This window comes from Macrobrachium rosenbergii, chromosome 13 (assembly GCF_040412425.1).
Source record: "Macrobrachium rosenbergii isolate ZJJX-2024 chromosome 13, ASM4041242v1, whole genome shotgun sequence".
In the NCBI taxonomy this organism is placed as follows: Eukaryota; Metazoa; Arthropoda; class Malacostraca; order Decapoda; family Palaemonidae; genus Macrobrachium; species Macrobrachium rosenbergii.
The window spans coordinates 7781580-7799337 of record NC_089753.1 but is presented as its reverse complement, the minus strand read 5'-3'; the positions used below and the strand labels follow the sequence as shown (position 1 = coordinate 7799337).

Sequence of the window (17758 nt, the reverse complement as noted above, 5' to 3'; positions counted from 1 at the left end):
AACAAATAAATATACACATATATGACATTATCAATAATAAAGATATAATTAGAAACAAACTGTATGGTTTTTATATCAATCATCCCTACCAAATATGCAGACGACAAAGCGGACATCAAAACCGTTTTCCTGACGTGAATTTGGCATTTCTTCGCTGGCCATGGATATCTAGAAATGATCACAGGTAAGGAGTAACGTATTAACCAAGCATGTGATAAATCAGAAACCAGTAGATTTTAACAGCATGAGCAGAGACGTGCCATGTCTTAAGTGATAGCCGTTTATAAAATATTGCATAATTTTATCGAATTTTATTGAGCTGTCAAGATCGTCATGTTATTAATTCTGTTACTATAAATCAACTATAGAAAACTTTTTTTTAAAGATTTTCACGCTTTGCAGGTATTAAGAGACCGAATAAACCGACATCTTTTACCTGGAATCGGAGGGTAAATGAGTTTGGGGGGATGTCTTAATAAGAAAACAAATCTTCCTAGACCAGAAAGGTGTTGCTTCCTAAGAGTCTTAATGTAACAGTTTAGAAAAGGAGAAGCTTATTGAACATTCAAAGTAAGATTGATATGATAGGAATCGAGGTTACCAGTGATAAACGAATCCATATCATTCTTTCACTGTAAAAATATAGCGGTACTTCGGCCTCTGGGATGTTTACAAAAATGTTGAGCAATCGGTGTCATTATTGGTTAACTGCAACGTTGCTACTGTGTTCAAGCACTTAAGACCTACATGTGTCCGGACATAGTTGTTTATACATGTATGCCTGGATACGTACACATGTACTATATGTGCATTCAATGTGCATAGGTATGTCAGTGTTAATGCACGTCATACATGTGTGGTTTCATTAGCATTTAGAAATACACACCTGGACATCTGTATGTGTGTGTGTGTGTGTGTGTGTGATTACTAGGGCATCTCCAGTTATTACTACCTCTCAAGTGTAAGTTGAAAAATGGAAGGACAGTCGATGCAGATCCCGTGGAATTTTCTTGTTAGTGAATCAAGTCAATTCTAATTTAGTTTGCACGATATCATTAATGGCTTTGTTTATAAGACTGTCGAGAGTTAGATATCATTCTTCATTAGCACTCAGAGCTATAGTAAGCTGAGCCGGCACATGGATATGAATCTGTAACATACAAGATAATATGAAGCATACCTCAGAACACTTGACTATTCAGGTACTGGTGATGGAATTTAAGCTCCCGAGAAATATCCGAGTGATTCAGCAAATTACCCTTATAAGATAGCTTTCGTTTGCTAACTGAAGAAGAAAAATGGGCCCGCCTCCAAATTGGGCCCGACAGGGGACCTCTGAAAATAAACATAGAAATTGAATACGTTTTCTCAGTAGAGGTGGCAACTAATATTCGGATAATTAAGATTCTTCAATTCAAAAGTGCTACTGATGAAACCTCAGAGGAGTGTCATGGGGGAAAATGTCTCATGTCTGTGGTCCTTCAGTTCCAAACAGAAAATGAAGGGCTAATGACAAACGAATCATTAAATGATTGCAGTGGAGGAAAGGGACAATACAGACAAGGGAGAGAGGGAAATAGAAGAGGTACGAAAATTCTAGAGATTATCATGAGCAATAAAGGGGAAAACCAAGGAGTACATTAAACGCGAATATTTGAGTTACGAATGATATCAACTCTTGAAATTATATCATAGTAAGGACAATAACATGAGCTATATAATATCTTACGTTGGAGTATGGAGATAAAACAACTGTTATAGGATTGTTGCTCATTGTTGTTGCTTATCACTACTGCTAGCGCTTATATCCTTTCTAGTAAGCGGCAGATATTAATGCAGCCAAAAGTTGGGAACCAACCGTGATTGATAGCCAGACATTCAAATTTGTATAGTTGTTCCGTGATCACCTAGGTATGGAAATTTAACGTTAGTAGAAATAACACTGTTATAAAATTCGATCTGTAAAATGGTTTGTGCATTTGTCACAGTTTTTCAGAAATTTAAAGTTTCTGTGCAGTGATTTTAAATAGGTCACGATTTATGCCACGAATTTAATTTTGTCATAATTTTGGAGAGCTGAGGTTTCCATTCAGTGCCGAGGACTGAACGACAAGAAAAACAGTGTCAATTTGCACTATTCTTAATTCACTAATGGAGGTTCCTAAAAAGGTGCTCTGTCAGCCTGAGCTTCAATGAACTGGATAATTCTGCTCCCGAAAATATATCTTATTCTCTCTCTTTTCCTCTCTTACATTTAATTAATTTCGGTTAAAAAAGCCATTCTGTCATCCTTGACGCGAAGTGGCCTATTGACATTTCTGTTTTTTTTTTTATTTGCTTTTTGTACCTCCACTTCAGGGACGGAATCAGTTTTTTCAATACAATTATAGTTAGCTTGCAGTACACTAAAAACTAGTATCTACTTTCAAACACACGAATTTTTGTCCAGACTATCAATATATATACCGACAGTCCGGACACAAACTCGTATGGTAGTAAGTAGATTTGAAAATAGATACTAATTATCTACAGTATGCACTCCAGACTGTCATTACAAACATCAGCATTTCCCATCAAATTTCATTGCTTTGACGCAGAGTAGAAATATCATTGTCATATATAAGGTACATACACAAAGCATTTGATGGCTTAGTCCGAGAACATGGTTTCAATAGGCCTACTAAGTTAATCATGCCATTTCAACACCATGCATTCTACGAAAACTACATTCACACAATCATAGTTTTTGTTTCTACATTCCTGTCTTTATGAAACAGCGTTCCGTCTTTTACGAGAAAAAATCCACATATCTTCAACATACATGGCTGGTAACTTATTGCCCTTCAAACGTCGCTAGCTGATATTTTGTAAGAAACATCCCATTGCTTTTTGAAGCTTTATAATGTTGTGGCTAATACTTATATTCCAATGGTCATTGATAATTGTGTGTAATATATATATATGTATATATTGTAGATTATAAAGTTTGCAATTCCTCATTAGTATTCCAGATTTTCTATGTGTCTCTCTCTATATAATGTAATATTTCCTTCATATATATATATATATATATATATATATATATATATATATATATATATATATATATATATATATATATATATATATATATATTGTGTAGATAATAAAGTTTATCATTCCTTGCTTTAGTATTTCAGATTGTCCATGTTTGCATATATATTAATTAACATAACATTTATATTTATATATATGTATATATATTATATGTATATATATTATATATATATATTTATATATATTATATGTATATATATATTTATATATATATATATATATATATATATATATATATATATATATATATATATATATATATATATATATATATATTTAAGTCATGTAGGTCATAAAGTTTGTAATTCCTCTCTTTGGTATTTCAGACTATCCATGCCTGCATATATATTAACTATAACATTTCCTTCGTAATTTGGCACTGGCATTTCCTCTCGCGTATTTTCTTTAGTTCCCCTTCCTTCCTCTCCTCGCAGGGTGGTAGCGGCCCCTTAGGAGGGATCTCTTGTAGGTGGGTTTCCCTCATGAGTACCTTGGGCCTACCCCTCCACCACGCCAGCAGCCATGACCTCGTATCGCAGGAAGGTTGAGGTAGGAGTCTCTCTCTCTGTCTGTCTGTCTGTCTCTTTCTCTCTCTCTCTTTCTGTTAATGTTTCTTATCTTCTTTGTATAGATATACTCCACGTCCATCATTTTGAGTTTTTATAAGCAATTAATTTATTAATGAAAAATGTTGAAAAATATATGGACGTTAGAGATGTACAGTAATTTACTCCATGATAAACGTGACTGACTTGAGAAGACTATTATTCCCCTTGATTATTAAATTTATGGGTGAACGACTTGGGAGGAAAGCTTCTCGTCCTCAGTTCTTTTCACGAAAACGTCACGATATCTCGATTAAGTATATGCAATAAACAATTAGCATTGCCTCGTAAATGCCGTGGAGTAAAGAATTAATTTCTCTCTGAAGGTTGCTCGAGTCATAACGGGAACAGTCGTATTTTCCATCAGCGATAAATGTCTCTGTTACGACCATCTTCATCATCGATGTTTGGTTTTATGCCAAGACACTATGAGAAAGAAAAATGGCCAGACTGTCAATCATTGGAACTTATAAGTCTTTCAACGTCTTGAGAGAGAAATAAATAATTACATAGGCTTAAAACTAACCTTGGTAAATTATGATAAGAATGCAGTACCAGTGCGCTGTTCAAACAACAAACGTCAGTAGATGACTATCAAGTTTTAGAGGGGGAATTGGTTTAACGCGATTCTTATAAATCACTCTAGTCGGGATTTGAAGTTCTATAATGTAAAAGTAGCGACGTTTCGGCCGTATTACAAATCATGTATTTTATACACTGCTAGTCTAATCAGTCAGGAATTCATTTGTGATTACAGAAGAACTGGATAGCTGTAAGAATGATTATAGTATTATTTGACCGAAGGACTCTTGAGAGATGTTTAGAAGCACAATTTGATCAAACTTCCGCGGTAACTCATTTATTCAAAGCGGTCAGAATTTCAGATCACCAGCAATTGTCAGTCATGTAGAACGAGTAATTACCTTTCATAATTTCTTTCTCAATAATAACCGTTGGAAACAATAAATAAATAAGTAAATAAATAAATAAATAAATAAATAAATAAATGTAGATAAATAACTCAATAAAGACGGCATTCAGTTGTATGCATAGCTTTGTCGTACATCGCACTCAATAAAAGGCCACTAAGAATCAAATGTAAGACCTGAGGTTCAGTATCAATGGAAAAAATGAGAAACCTTTGCAGGATCTCTACAAAATACTGTGCCATTTTTGGAGGCAACGGACTCGGTACTAGAATTCCACTCTTTAGGAACTGTAAACATACCATCCTACACTTACTCATCAGTGAATGAACATGTGAAGTGCAGCATCGTCTGAAATAACGAAATTATGCCTGTTGGAACCGTCTTGAAATTGTAATTAGATACACTTTTCGTTTTCATGAAACCTCATAGAGATGTTACTTTTAGCTGCCACAGTTTAACTGAATTAGCACCCTTATGCCACCAAAGGCTCTTGCTCTTTAGAGCAACCTGAAAAGAAACATCTTTGCTAATTAACTCTCATTTGCCTTTTCATTTGTTTATTTCGCAGGTGTTGGTGGTGGTTTTGCTGACGCTGATTCCTAGACCAGGCCCCATCGAACCCAGACCGCCATGTACCAGGGATAAAGCGGCTCTCGTAAGGAAGTTAGTTAATAAGGTGTGTACAGTTAAGGTCAGTGACTTATGTCAACAGGGATAAGTAATAGCCTATAAGTTATTGCGTCCAAATGTAATTTAGAAATTTGCCTAATGCACCAGGACCTGTATTGTTTATATATATATATATATATATATATATATATATATATATATATATATATATATATATATATATATATATATATATATATATATATATATATATATATGGGGGAAGTAGTATATCACTAATTTTTACATCTCCGTTCTCCCATACAAATAGCGATGGATGCCAGTCCTGGAGAAGTATGGAGTGACGCTTCCTCTTGAATGCCCTCTCCACGCTGCTAGGGACGTCTTCTCTAAGCAGGAGGCCGCCAAGATCCACACCCCGCCCCAGTGGACCTGTGGCTTTTGCGGGAAGGCGTTTTATCATGAAGCTCATCTAGATAAACATCTCGATAATAGGCACGAAGAACATCTCAATAATGTGAGTACATCTGTGAAGTTTATATTAGTGAAAATACTTGCGTGAATGCACTGTTTATCTATCTCTCCTCTTCCTCTCTCTTATATATATATATATATATATATATATATATATATATATATATATATATATATATATATATATATATATATATATATATATATATATATATATATGTGTGTGTGTGTGTGTGTGTGTGTGTGTGTGTGTATATATTTACTAAAAGGACTTCGTTCAAACTGGATGGTATCTAATGGAGTATTTATTCAGAAAAAGTTATAAGCTTTCTTGGACAAACAGTCCACATTACTTTGTATCAGGGTAAAGGCGACAGTGGAGGCTGCCAGAACAAGGATTAAGGGTCATAACCTTACTTAGTGCACCAGAGAAGGCGTATGGCAAGGTTTAATTGAGGAAATAAGAGAGGTGATAGAGGGACTGATAGGGCTGAACAGTGTTGGTTCAGAAAAGAAGTGGGGTGCATAGACCAAGTTTTCAATATGCTGGATCTGTGTGAGAAGTTTGAGACTCAAAGAGAAAACTCTGTGCTTGGCGTACATGCATCCAGAGAAAGCTAATGATAGTAAGAATTGAGATGCTATGTTGAGGGAGCTGAGGGTGCACTGCGTAACTGATAATTTGTTGGGAGCCGTTAACAGTTTCTATGATGAAAGCAATTCATGTCTTGGAGTATGCAGATGAGTGTGACCAGTTTGGTGTCAAAGTGGCTCTGATACAAGGCGGGTAATCCTTAACTACTTAATATCTCTATGGATGGAAGGCAGAGAAAGGATATCATATGTAGGTACAAAGACGAGGTTGTGGCATAAGAAAAATATAAAGAGAATTAAAATTGAAGTTCTGTGCGGCTGATGTTCGCAAATGATAAAATATTGAGTGGGAATAGTAATAGACGCTGCAAATCTAATGATAGTGCTTGAAGGTGTTTTTAGAAGTTAATTTGGACATGAGTAAGGTTATTAGGTTAAATGGAAACTAGAAAGATGGAACAAAGAATACTGATATGATGGGGGAAAGTGAGTCACAAAAAAGTGAGTCAAAGAAGGTAGCTGCTCATATGTCCAATAGTGGGAAGAGAAGCAAGAGTTGGAATGCATAAGGAGCTGTTGAGACAATTCTCCTTCAAAGAAGTGAAGTGTGAAAGGTGAATGGGAATGAAAGAAATAAGGGCTAAGTTGTTAAGACGAGTTGATTGCAAAGGATATGCAGAGTAAGGACTAAAAGGGCGAGCTTTGTAAAGATATGGGAAGGCTGCCTATGTTTAGCATAAGTGAAAAGATGGACCATCGTGTTTTGAGATGGTTTGCTCTTGTCGCTGAAGTGGAGGGCAACAGGGTGGCGAGAATATTGTGTAATTTAGAAGCGTCCGAGAAAAAGGAGGGGAAGGCCTAGAAAATTCTGGATAGGAGTGGAAGCTAATGGAAAGGTAAGACGTTGATATCCATGAAGAGTGAGAGGGCATGTAAGGTACATGTAAATGTCATAGGTTATGGGGTGTTTGACGCGCTGCTGACGAGCTTTCTATGCTTGCATAGGAAGTAGAAATTACGGAAATTTCCTGTAAGGTGATTCATCGTTGAGCTTGGAGTTAAGGTATGAATATGTTAGTGAATATTGGCTTCTTTTTTCTAGAGCCATCTTCTGTAGAGGGAAAAGGTTTATTGTTAATAAATAAACACACACACACACACACACATACACACACATACGAGTATATATATGTATGAATATTCATCACATCACCATGACATTTTATACACACACATCAAGATACAAATGTCGTTTAATATCCAATGCGCGCCACTTCGGGAAGATCGCCAAAGGGGAATTATAAGTGATAAATGATTTGGTACTTAAGTGACTCGAATACCCGACAGTACCCATCAACGACTTCCAGTCAACGCTCTAGACCACTGCGCTGTCAAGAGAGGTATAAGTTAATGGAGACTCTACCAGTACATATCCCCGCCCAGTGACATCAACCCACCCCCACCATGACATCCAATTGGTACTTTTGGAACACGTAGCTATTCATGAATTTTTATCACATCGCTGTGACGTTTTATATACAAACATGAAGATACAAATGTCGTTTGATATCCAATTTGCACTACTTCGTGAATATCACCAAGTGTTAATCATAAGTGAAAAATGTTTTGGTACCTAAGTGGGTTTGAACACCCTACAGTACCCATCAACGACTTCCAATCTACGTTCTAGAGCACTGGGCTTCAAGAGAGGTATAAGTTAATGCCAACGCTATTGTGCATATCCCTGTCAAGTGCAGGTATTTGTGCTTAGTGTTGGCGTCAACAACACCCACCATGACAGCTGATTGGTACATCTGGAACATGTAACTATTCGTGAATCTTATCACGTCACTGTGACTTTTTATATATAAACATTAATCTGCAAATGTCGATTAATATACAGTTTGCTCTACTTCGAGAATATCACCAAAGAGGATTTATAAGTGATAAATGATTAGGTACCTTAGAGACTCGAACATCTGACAGTACTCATCAGTGACTTCCAGTCAATGTTCTAAATACAGATTCCTGGACTCAACATTGACATGTATGTAGAGTCAGCATTGATTTATACCTCTCTTGACAGCCCAATGGTCTAGAACGTCGACTGGAAGTTGTTGATGGATACTGTCGGGTGTTCGAGTCATTTAGGCACCAAATCACTTATCACTTATAATTCCCCTTCAGTGATATTCCCGGAGTAGCAAGAATTGGATATTAAACGACATTTGTAACTTAATATATATATATATATATATATATATATATATATATATATATATATATATATATATATATATATATATATATAGAGAGAGAGAGAGAGAGAGAGAGAGAGAGAGATATTAATTTCTGACTCACACCTGGAAAGAATCTCGGTCTCCCGAGTGACAGGCCAAGGTGATAATGACAGACCTACCAAGATCGTAAAAGAAGTTGGAGTAAAAGAAGTTGGGACCTAAGCACTCTATACCTGAGTTTTTTTCCCGGGCAGGCATCCGAAGCCTAACATACCAGCAAATTTACCTAACTTCCCGACGCATCAGCGAGTCAGTCGCTACCATTTCATTGGAATTACCCCTTTACTGTGAGATATATAATGGAAATAACGAGCACATGAGCATGTGTTTCACAGAAGTAAATTTCTAACTCATGCCGAGAACGACCCTCATTCTCCCGAATAACCGGCTAAGGTGGCTTGGGAGTTGGGTAAAATTCGCTGGTATGTTAGGCTTCAGAAGCCTGCCTGGGAAAAACCTCAGGCGCGGAGTACTTAGGTACCAACTTCTTTTATGAATTTGGCAGGTCCCTCGCTTCCACCTTGGCCTGTCACTCGGGAGACTGATGTTCGTTCCTGATGTGAGTCAGAAATTTATTTCCGTGAAACACGTGCTCATATGTTCATTATATATATATATATATATATATATATATATATATATATATATATATATATATATATATATATATATATATATATATATATATATATATATATATATATATAATTACAATGCATGTTCGCACAAACACAGTTTACATCAACTCATGAATTAATGTGTGCAATTATAAAGTCGCATTATCCACTATCACTGGGTAAACAATGAAGGAACTCTAAAACCAGGACAAGCCAGGCGACTGTTCAAGTGTCCAGAAACCAGTTTATGTCTGATCCTTTTCTGTCTCTCCATGTTCCAGTGAGAGAGAGAGAGAGAGAGAGAGAGAGAGAGAGAGAGAGAGAGAGAGAGAGAGAGACCTAGTGTCAAGAGACGCATTTAAACAACATTAAAGAATTGCTTTGATAAAGGTATATTTTCAGATAATAGAAAATTCACCGCAATGGTAAACAGGAATAAAACATTAATCTCAAGTGATCAAAAGACGAAATATTACAGGATCGCTGCAGTAAAACAGACGTGGCCTATTCAATACCGACTGTATCTTTCATCTATTATGATTTTGGGTTCCATTTGCACCAACAGCAGGTCTTTTGTTTCGGTTTCATAACACCTTTTGAGAAATTCCTCGGGTAAAAATAACAAGGGCATTTTGTGGCGAGGAAAATAACTGTTTTTACGGTGCTGAATATTACGGTGATAGGAATGCACGTTTTTTTTTTGTTATAATTTTCTGTGTCTTTTTTGGAGGCTTGTAACCAACACTTAGAAACTCGCGATACGTTTCAGTAATACGCATGGTTATTCCTCTTTACTCCCAAACTTTGGAACTCTCCTGTGCTTCTTTTTCTCCTGATTTCTATGATCTCCTACTCTCCATGAGGCATCGCGTGTCCTCCTGCGAGGCTAAGGTCAAGTATTCTTTTTCCTACCATTTCTTGTTTCCATCAGACCGGAGGAATTTTGTGATTTTGTTGGTGTCATTGAAAAGGCAAAACAAATTAACTGAACTGAGCCAAGGAAAATTAGAACGAGACAGGGACAATGGGTTTCACATTTCACTGGCCTTTGCATTACAAAGATCTCTGATTTCGTTCCTGTTTTTTTTTTTTTGCAGGAAAATGCCTTTCGGAGTATTAATGACTAACAAAAGAACCCCTCATGTTTCTTTTTCAGGGCGAAGACTCAGTTTGTCTGGCTGATTTCTGCGATGTGATGCGATGCGAGGTTCTCCTTGAACGTCTACGTGATTTCGACGACGCTCCTCCAACAGCTACAGCGCTCGACCTCTGGCATCAACCACTTCTGCTGTCTTCCTCAGCTATCCACCAGTCCCAGCCTCATGCAGGTATAATACAGCCAACTGCTACATTGTCATTATTGCTGATAGTGAGCGAACAAGTTGCCATTAACCATGTCTCCTTACATTTCCTCCACCTCTCTACGCCAACACCACAGTCCTCCCTGGTCTTGTTTCCAGAGACTCAGGTCCCGGGTATAACATCATATTTACAAAGGAATTAGTTACAGGTTTGAAAATACCACTAAGAGTTGTTTTAACAGGAAATATTCATATATCAAAACATTAAATCATAAACCTAAATACATATGTTTGATCTTTCCTTCATCCGTTCCATTATCAAGCTCTAGAATACCCGAGGCGCTTCTGTAGTGTGTCTTTGTTATAGTACGAGATATCTGTTAAAGTGGTTATTCTCAACAGGATCTAAGCCAGATTGGGGCTATTTTCGCGCATTTTGAAACCCGTTGCATGATGACACCAGAAATGCCTAAGAAAGGCGTGAAATTGCGATAATTTACACCAGATATTTTCCCCCAGGAGATCAAGCCGTAGAGAGAGCCCTTCCCAGGAGCTTAATGCGCTCTTCGCACACTTCCCCTCCATGGTTTCAGTGGACTAGACAACCGCGTCTTCGTCATCGTGACACCTCACATACACCCCCAAGAACACAGCCCACTCCGAGATCGGCCCCTGATCTCTCAGGACCCCAGGAAGGCGAAGGGAGATCGGTTGTTGGTGATCCAGAAGGTACCTTACACTGCGATAGCACTGAGGGAGAATGTTCACAAAATCCAGAAGATACTTATAGTAAGTGTGACTCTCTAGGATTTGGAACAATTTTTCTTTGTTAAAATACTTAGAGGTCTCCGGCACACCAGAAACAAAATACCACACTTACCACATTCTTCTAGACAAGTTCTCTGATTATCATCTCTCACTGATTAGTTTCTATAAATTTGCTCCAACATCCACATGAATATCATTTTCACTTTCATGTTTGGACTCCATCTTAACAATGTTGGATTTTAGGAGACATCTTCACGCCAACATTTTACCAAATTTACGCCATGATTATCATATATATACATATATATATATATATATATATATATATATATATATATATATATATATATATATATATATATATATATATATATATATATATATATATATATATATATATATATCAGAACACAGTTCGTGAACAGTCATTGGTAATGATCTCTGACTGATGTTTCATTAATTCAATCAATGTCCATCACTCAGATGAGAGTGGCCAAGTGTCAGGAGGGCCCAGAGAACTTCCACTGCATCCTCTTCACTCATGGCGAGATACTTGTAACGAAGAACATTTAGCAGAGCTTAGAGCGAAATGTCAGGTAGGTTGAGCATCATATAAGGTAATGAAAATTTGGTGAATATATCTGTACTAGTAAGTGTCCCATGCAAAGGCAAAATATGTTACATATACATGTAATTATTGTGAAATCTGTAAAATTATCGCTAAAGTAAGCTTTTTTTACATTTTTTTTTCTCGAGTATGTGAAGCTTAACTTGATGAAATATAATCTGATTAGACTGGTCTGTGCCACTGAAATCTGAACATAGTGTCACAGGTATTCCTTGTACATGGTGATAGACTTGAGCAATGAAATTGCAGTTATAATGTTATTTAAGGTGATGAATTCAATATCTTAGAGTAGTATCCTGGAACTGGTTCAACAATTATTTTGCTCACTAACATAAGAATTTGATCAAAATTGTTGTAAGAATATTTTCACAAAGTAATGTAGAGAGTGAAATAAATAAAAACTTATGCGTGTTTATGTCCTTAATGATTAAATTATGATGTCATACCGAAGCCACTCCTAACGGTTCAGGAATTGTCATTGGCTTTATTTTATTTCACAGCAACTGATACAGCAATGCATTGGTGGGCTGTTGTTGAACTTAACGCTTGAGCAATTTAAAGAAGTTGAAGGTAAGGCAAAATGGAATATAATTGGTTTCCTTTGATAAAAGAACGAGAAATGTAATGATACCAATGGTTAGATGATTACTTAAAAATTAATACTTCCTACTTTATGAATGCCTGCAGACACATAATCATTACAGGAATTATTTGGTCACAAAAACTTGAAGCTCTGAATCTGGGTCTGTGGTTTCATCTCAATTTTTGACTCCCTTCAACAGGAGCTCTCAGTCGAGCAGTTTGCTGGTACTTGACATGTGAGAGATACTGGGAAGCTGGTACCATGGAACCACCAGAATTCCCTTGGGGTCTTCTTACAGCACTAGTTCTTCTTCTCACTCTTGGAGTATCTCTCGCTTACTACATAGTCTGGGTTCTTTGCGAGTAAGTCTTCATCTGATGCGGAGAGCGAGGTTATCCATCTGTTCAAATTGATATAGGAAGAAAATGATTTTTAAATAAATCTAAGTCAAGGTATCAAGTCCTATCTTCCTTATGAATTCATCAGACGAAAGATATCATTTTCATGAACCACTCTTGTGATGTTTGCTCGGATGTGATAACCTGTTCTCCCAGTTCTTCAGGTTCTAGTCTTTTTAGTAGCCTTAGAATTAATTCATATAGTTTTTTCCTTTTCTATTGATTCTTTCATTGTGTTTAGGTAGGAAAGTATTTTCCTAGCAGCCAAGACATGAAGAAAGGGTTATTATCAGAATCATAGTTTCAGAACAGCTAATTTAATGAGTAAATGCCATTCTTATAATAGCAAAGTTTTATAATATGTGCAGCACAAACTTTAAGCCCTCTGGTGCTGTAGTTGGTCATAGGCAAGAACTTCTTTGCCCTTATGTTCTCTCAGAAATATGAATGTTTGATGATCAATGGGACTAGATAACCATTCGTTCAAAAATCCCTGTGGTTTGTCTGATACCTAAGAAACACACATGAAGAGATTTTAGAAACCTAAATTATGAACTTATTGTCGAATGCGAAAGATGCACACTTGTGCTGGTGTCATCTGGTGCAGATGTGTTGCTCTTCCATTTAAAATTTAAGCTTTGATAGACCCTTCCAGTTGCTCTTCTTTATAGACGTTCCATGTGTTCTAAAAATGATAACTGGACTAATTCTTAATTTCGATTTTAACATTCTCTTAAATGATATAACATAATAAATCATATTTATCTTATAGCGAGAGGAGATAATATTGATGTTTTTGGCACCATGAATGTCTAGAAAGAGAAGAAATTATATAAAAAAAAAAATGTTCCTATTCCTCCAAGATCAGTTTCCAATATGGTATGTTATACCCTAAGAGCTTGAATTTTTGTCTAGCAACATTATCTAGGCAACAGATACACCATACACAGTTTCTTTAGATTCTAGTAATGGTTGTTTTATCTTACTTTTGTGTTGGGCTCAATAAGTGATGAACGTTCGTGACGATCACCAAGTGAACTGAAGACCACTTGGCCTTCTGATGATTCCCAACAAGAGGCATGTCCACAACAGTATTTTTCGTTAGTCAACACATCCCTAAAGTTACACTCACCGATTTGCAAAGAAGTAAAAATTTCATTAAGAATTGTTTTTGGTAAGTTTTACCTTCTAAATCATATGATAGCCAAGGCTAGAATCATATCATAGTCCAGGCTAGACAATCGGCTGTTCAAAATTACCTAGCCTAGGCTATAACGGATGATGATGCCTCTCTATTTGTATTCAGGAAATAGCATAATTTTTATGCTTAATTTTCTAAAATCTAAGACAAATTTGTTTAAAGTCACAGTTCATCACTTGAGTTCACTAGACAACCCCACTGTCAAGGTGAATATTAACTAATAAATTAATCATTTTATGGGAAGGAGAGAAAGCTTGTATCTAAATCATCATCTTAGTTTCTTAGGTAGAAAGTTAGAGATTTTTATTTTTATTTTGTAGAGCACCACCTTACTTTTGACATGCTTAATGTTAACACTGACAAAATGGATATTAGATAAGTTGAAGTTTCTTGAACAATGCCCACAAGAGCCACCTTCACAATATGCTTTGCTGGACACATTGCAAGAATGTTCACCACGTTGAGATACCACTTCTTGAGTTTTAGCCAGCCAGTTCTGTGTGTAGTGTAGTCTTCATTACAGGGAAAAATGAATCAGGAAGTTTGCCCTCAAGATAAGCTTTTGTCAACGTTCTTTTGAAGCGTTCATTACGTGTGTTTGTTTGGTTTTACTGGTAGGACTCAAACATGGATGAACACACCTGAAAAATGGTTTTGACAATTTTCATTGGAAAACAAATCCATTGTGGCAAAAGTGGTAATTTCTTAATAGTTTCACCTACACAACGTATGTTGAATAAAATATGTATACAACTTGTTAAATTCTGAAGCAATTTGTCAAATACTGCAAAATGCCTCGATTTCTCATCAGCATTCTTTTCTTATTGTCTGTTTTGTAGGTCGCAAGATGGAGGTGTTGTGACCACACCTGTCAGCGTCCATGAGACCACTAACATTCCAACTTTTAGGACAACCAAAGTTCGCCATTCAGCTGCTACAGAATCGGAGAGTGAATGTCGTGACTCTGGGTTCAATGAGGGCCCTTTGTATCCTGATCCCAGTGATGTAAGTCATGTTTACACTGACTACGACGGTCAGTCTTATCGCTCTCGGCATTACTCTGAAGACTCCCGTCTTTCATGTCCACCAGAAGAGCAAGGACGACCTTCCAAGTATTACATCACAGAGGAGCGTATGTTTAATTATGCTACTACATTTATGCCCAACTATGAACAGCGAAGATTAAGACGAAATCGATACAACTACTTAGATGATTATGACGACTACCAAGACTTCACGGATCACGATAAATATTATGACACTACAAACCTTAATCGTGAACAAAGCGATAGCTTTATATATGTATCTTATCCACCAGAAGTGAAGAAAAGGTTTACAGAAAACAGGTGATAATAAGATATTTAAAATGAACATAGGCTTTTCAAAGGAGCAGATTGTTCTGCTCTATATCTTCCATGAGGTTGTTCGACAGTGCATCACTATGACTTCAACAGGGAAATTATGACTTACCTAGGCCATAGGTGTATGCAGGTATGAAGATTCCTTACATTGCTTCTGAGAGCAAAGTTGGAAATGCTCCACAAGGATAGTTAAAATGATGAAGAAAATGTTAAAAAATTTTCTATTCAATTTCATCACATATATTCCATGTAATACTACATAGAGACAGGTCTCCTGCATCTGTCTAGTGATAAGTCTTGTTTATTTATCTCATTATGACTTCATTTCAAGAATAACTAGCATTCCCAGACAGAATGTACCAATTACCTAACCCATTTCCTCCTTAGGTTAAGATGAGCTGTTGAAAGGTAGGAGTACTTATTTACTTGTGATCTATAGCATTAAGACCCTCTCCACTAAAAAATATTTGCTGCGGATGAACTGATGATGAAATGGGGTTTTCCCGTTGAGAAACCAAAGAATTTTGTGGTCCAAGATGAAAGTTATGTGTTGAAAGTCATGTTGGTAGGTTGTGATGTAGACTGCACCTCTGCGCTTAAACGGAAGTGAAGTTTTATTGCTGTGTTAAAAACAAAGATACATGCTGATGTTCCTATGGACCAATGTACTGCTTCTCTAATTTGAAAAGGAACAGGCAGCATTATACGGTTCCATTTCTTAGGCTGACAATATTTTAGTGGCTTTGGCACAGTTTATTGCTTGTCAAGATTCTTTATATGAAATGCATCAGTAAAAAAAAAAGGAATAACAATAATAATAATAATAATAATAATAATAATAATAATAATAATAATAATAATAATAATAATAATAATAATAATAATAATGCAAGTTTCAAAGTTTCTGATGCACCCCTGAATTCATAACAGGGGACATTTATCATGTAGTAACCCCCAAAACTAATTGTAGAGAGTTCTCATAGCTATCTGTATAATTTGATTTGATAACGGTTGTCTTATTTGAAAATCTCCAAGCCTGTCTCTCCCCCTCTCTCTCTCTTCAGACATATTTCTGGTTTGCATCAGAAGACAATGTAAAAATCAGCAGATTTTCAGAAACTTGGCTTCCTCCAATGACACCACAGGAGTGATGATTATGAAAGCTAAATTAACAGATCCTTTGATATTGAAATTATCTGACCTTTAAAAAGCACAGAATAAGTTTTGCTGGTAGTTAAGGGCATTACAATAAGTTCTGCTGATAGGTAAGGGTTGTATTTAGGGAAAAATTATTTTTGTATTTGGTGGTACTCTGTCATATGCATGCTATATTTGCTCGAGTACAAAATGTAGGTAACTCACGGTTGTGAACGTTTACAATAGGGTATAACAATGGGGGAGATTTTGGAAAGGCAGTGTTCCAGAAAAATAAAAATGGGTAACATTCCTAATACAACACACCTTTGGTAAGAAAGTATTCAATAACTGACTAGCAAAAAAAGCTATTTTGTTGCAGATAACGTTATCATTACCAGCACTTAGATTTAATTAAAAACTGAAAAATTGGAAAACCGTTGTTCGCTGTGTTTTGGTCAAGAATCAACTATACATAGGGAACACACTAATTTAATTAGAATAAAAGGTTCTGCTGATAATCAGTCTTACAGCCAGCAGGCTAACTGAGATGCTATAGACATCATCAGTTGCTAGCCAGAGCTTTTAGTTGTTGGTGGTTGAAACCCACCGGCAGTGGTTCTTTGGTGAAGAATTTGAACTTAATGAGCGAGCCATGGCTTTTGTCAGGCATTAATGTAAGGATTTGGTAGGTTAAATGGATACGGCTATTTTCATAAACTGTTACATAGTAAAGGGACAGTCTTCTGTCAAATGCAAATATGGTTCAAACACATGAAGTCTGCATCATCCTTTTGACTTTATTTTGGGCTGAAAGCAATGGTCTCAGAGAACTTATCGTATTTTCAGGTCATGATAAATGAAACTACACTGAATAATTCATAATAGAATCATAGTTGAGAGAGGTATAAATAATTTCATATGTTTTAGCATAGTTTCTCATGGTGATTTGAATGTTAATAAGAGATTTATTTCTGTGAAATTAGAAACTCTGTGAGAACTTACAAGGGTGATATTGTTTTCAATTTCTGACATTAAACAATAACTTATGACTGTCTAGTGGTGGTGCAGGTTCTTTGTTAGGTTGAAACATGTTGTGATTCTGGCTAAAAGGCTCCCTACGTTGTTCTTACATTTTC

The 17758-nt window shown here is 36.2% G+C and overlaps 1 protein-coding gene across 2 annotated transcripts; it reads left to right on the top strand.

The window, feature by feature from the left end:
* Positions 1-83: 83 nt before the first annotated feature.
* LOC136844879 (uncharacterized) lies at positions 84-16121 on the top strand. Of its 2 annotated transcripts, XM_067114151.1 has the most exons (10): positions 84-184; positions 3531-3645; positions 5199-5306; positions 5571-5777; positions 10402-10573; positions 11066-11335; positions 11798-11910; positions 12443-12512; positions 12725-12887; positions 14964-16121. In XM_067114151.1, exons 2-10 carry the CDS (start codon positions 3619-3621, stop codon positions 15472-15474), a joined length of 1641 nt encoding a protein of 546 aa, XP_066970252.1. In that variant the 5' UTR covers positions 84-184; positions 3531-3618; the 3' UTR covers positions 15475-16121. The 2 variants fall into 2 exon arrangements, with proteins under 2 accessions (XP_066970252.1, XP_066970253.1); XM_067114152.1 differs by lacking the exon at positions 3531-3645 and having other exon boundaries at positions 97-184.
* The last annotated feature ends 1637 nt before the right edge of the window (positions 16122-17758 follow it).

What these genes read in the sequence shown, in the direction of transcription:
- LOC136844879 (XM_067114151.1), top strand. Translation starts at nt 3,619, where the DNA reads ATGACCTCGTATCGCAGGAAGGTTGAG. An exon ending in CCAGTCCCAGCCTCATGCAG is followed by an intron (nt 10,574 to 11,065) that starts GTATAATACAGC and finishes ATTTTCCCCCAG; the next exon opens with GAGATCAAGCCGTAGAGAGA. An exon ending in GCAATTTAAAGAAGTTGAAG is followed by an intron (nt 12,513 to 12,724) that starts GTAAGGCAAAAT and finishes TCCCTTCAACAG; the next exon opens with GAGCTCTCAGTCGAGCAGTT.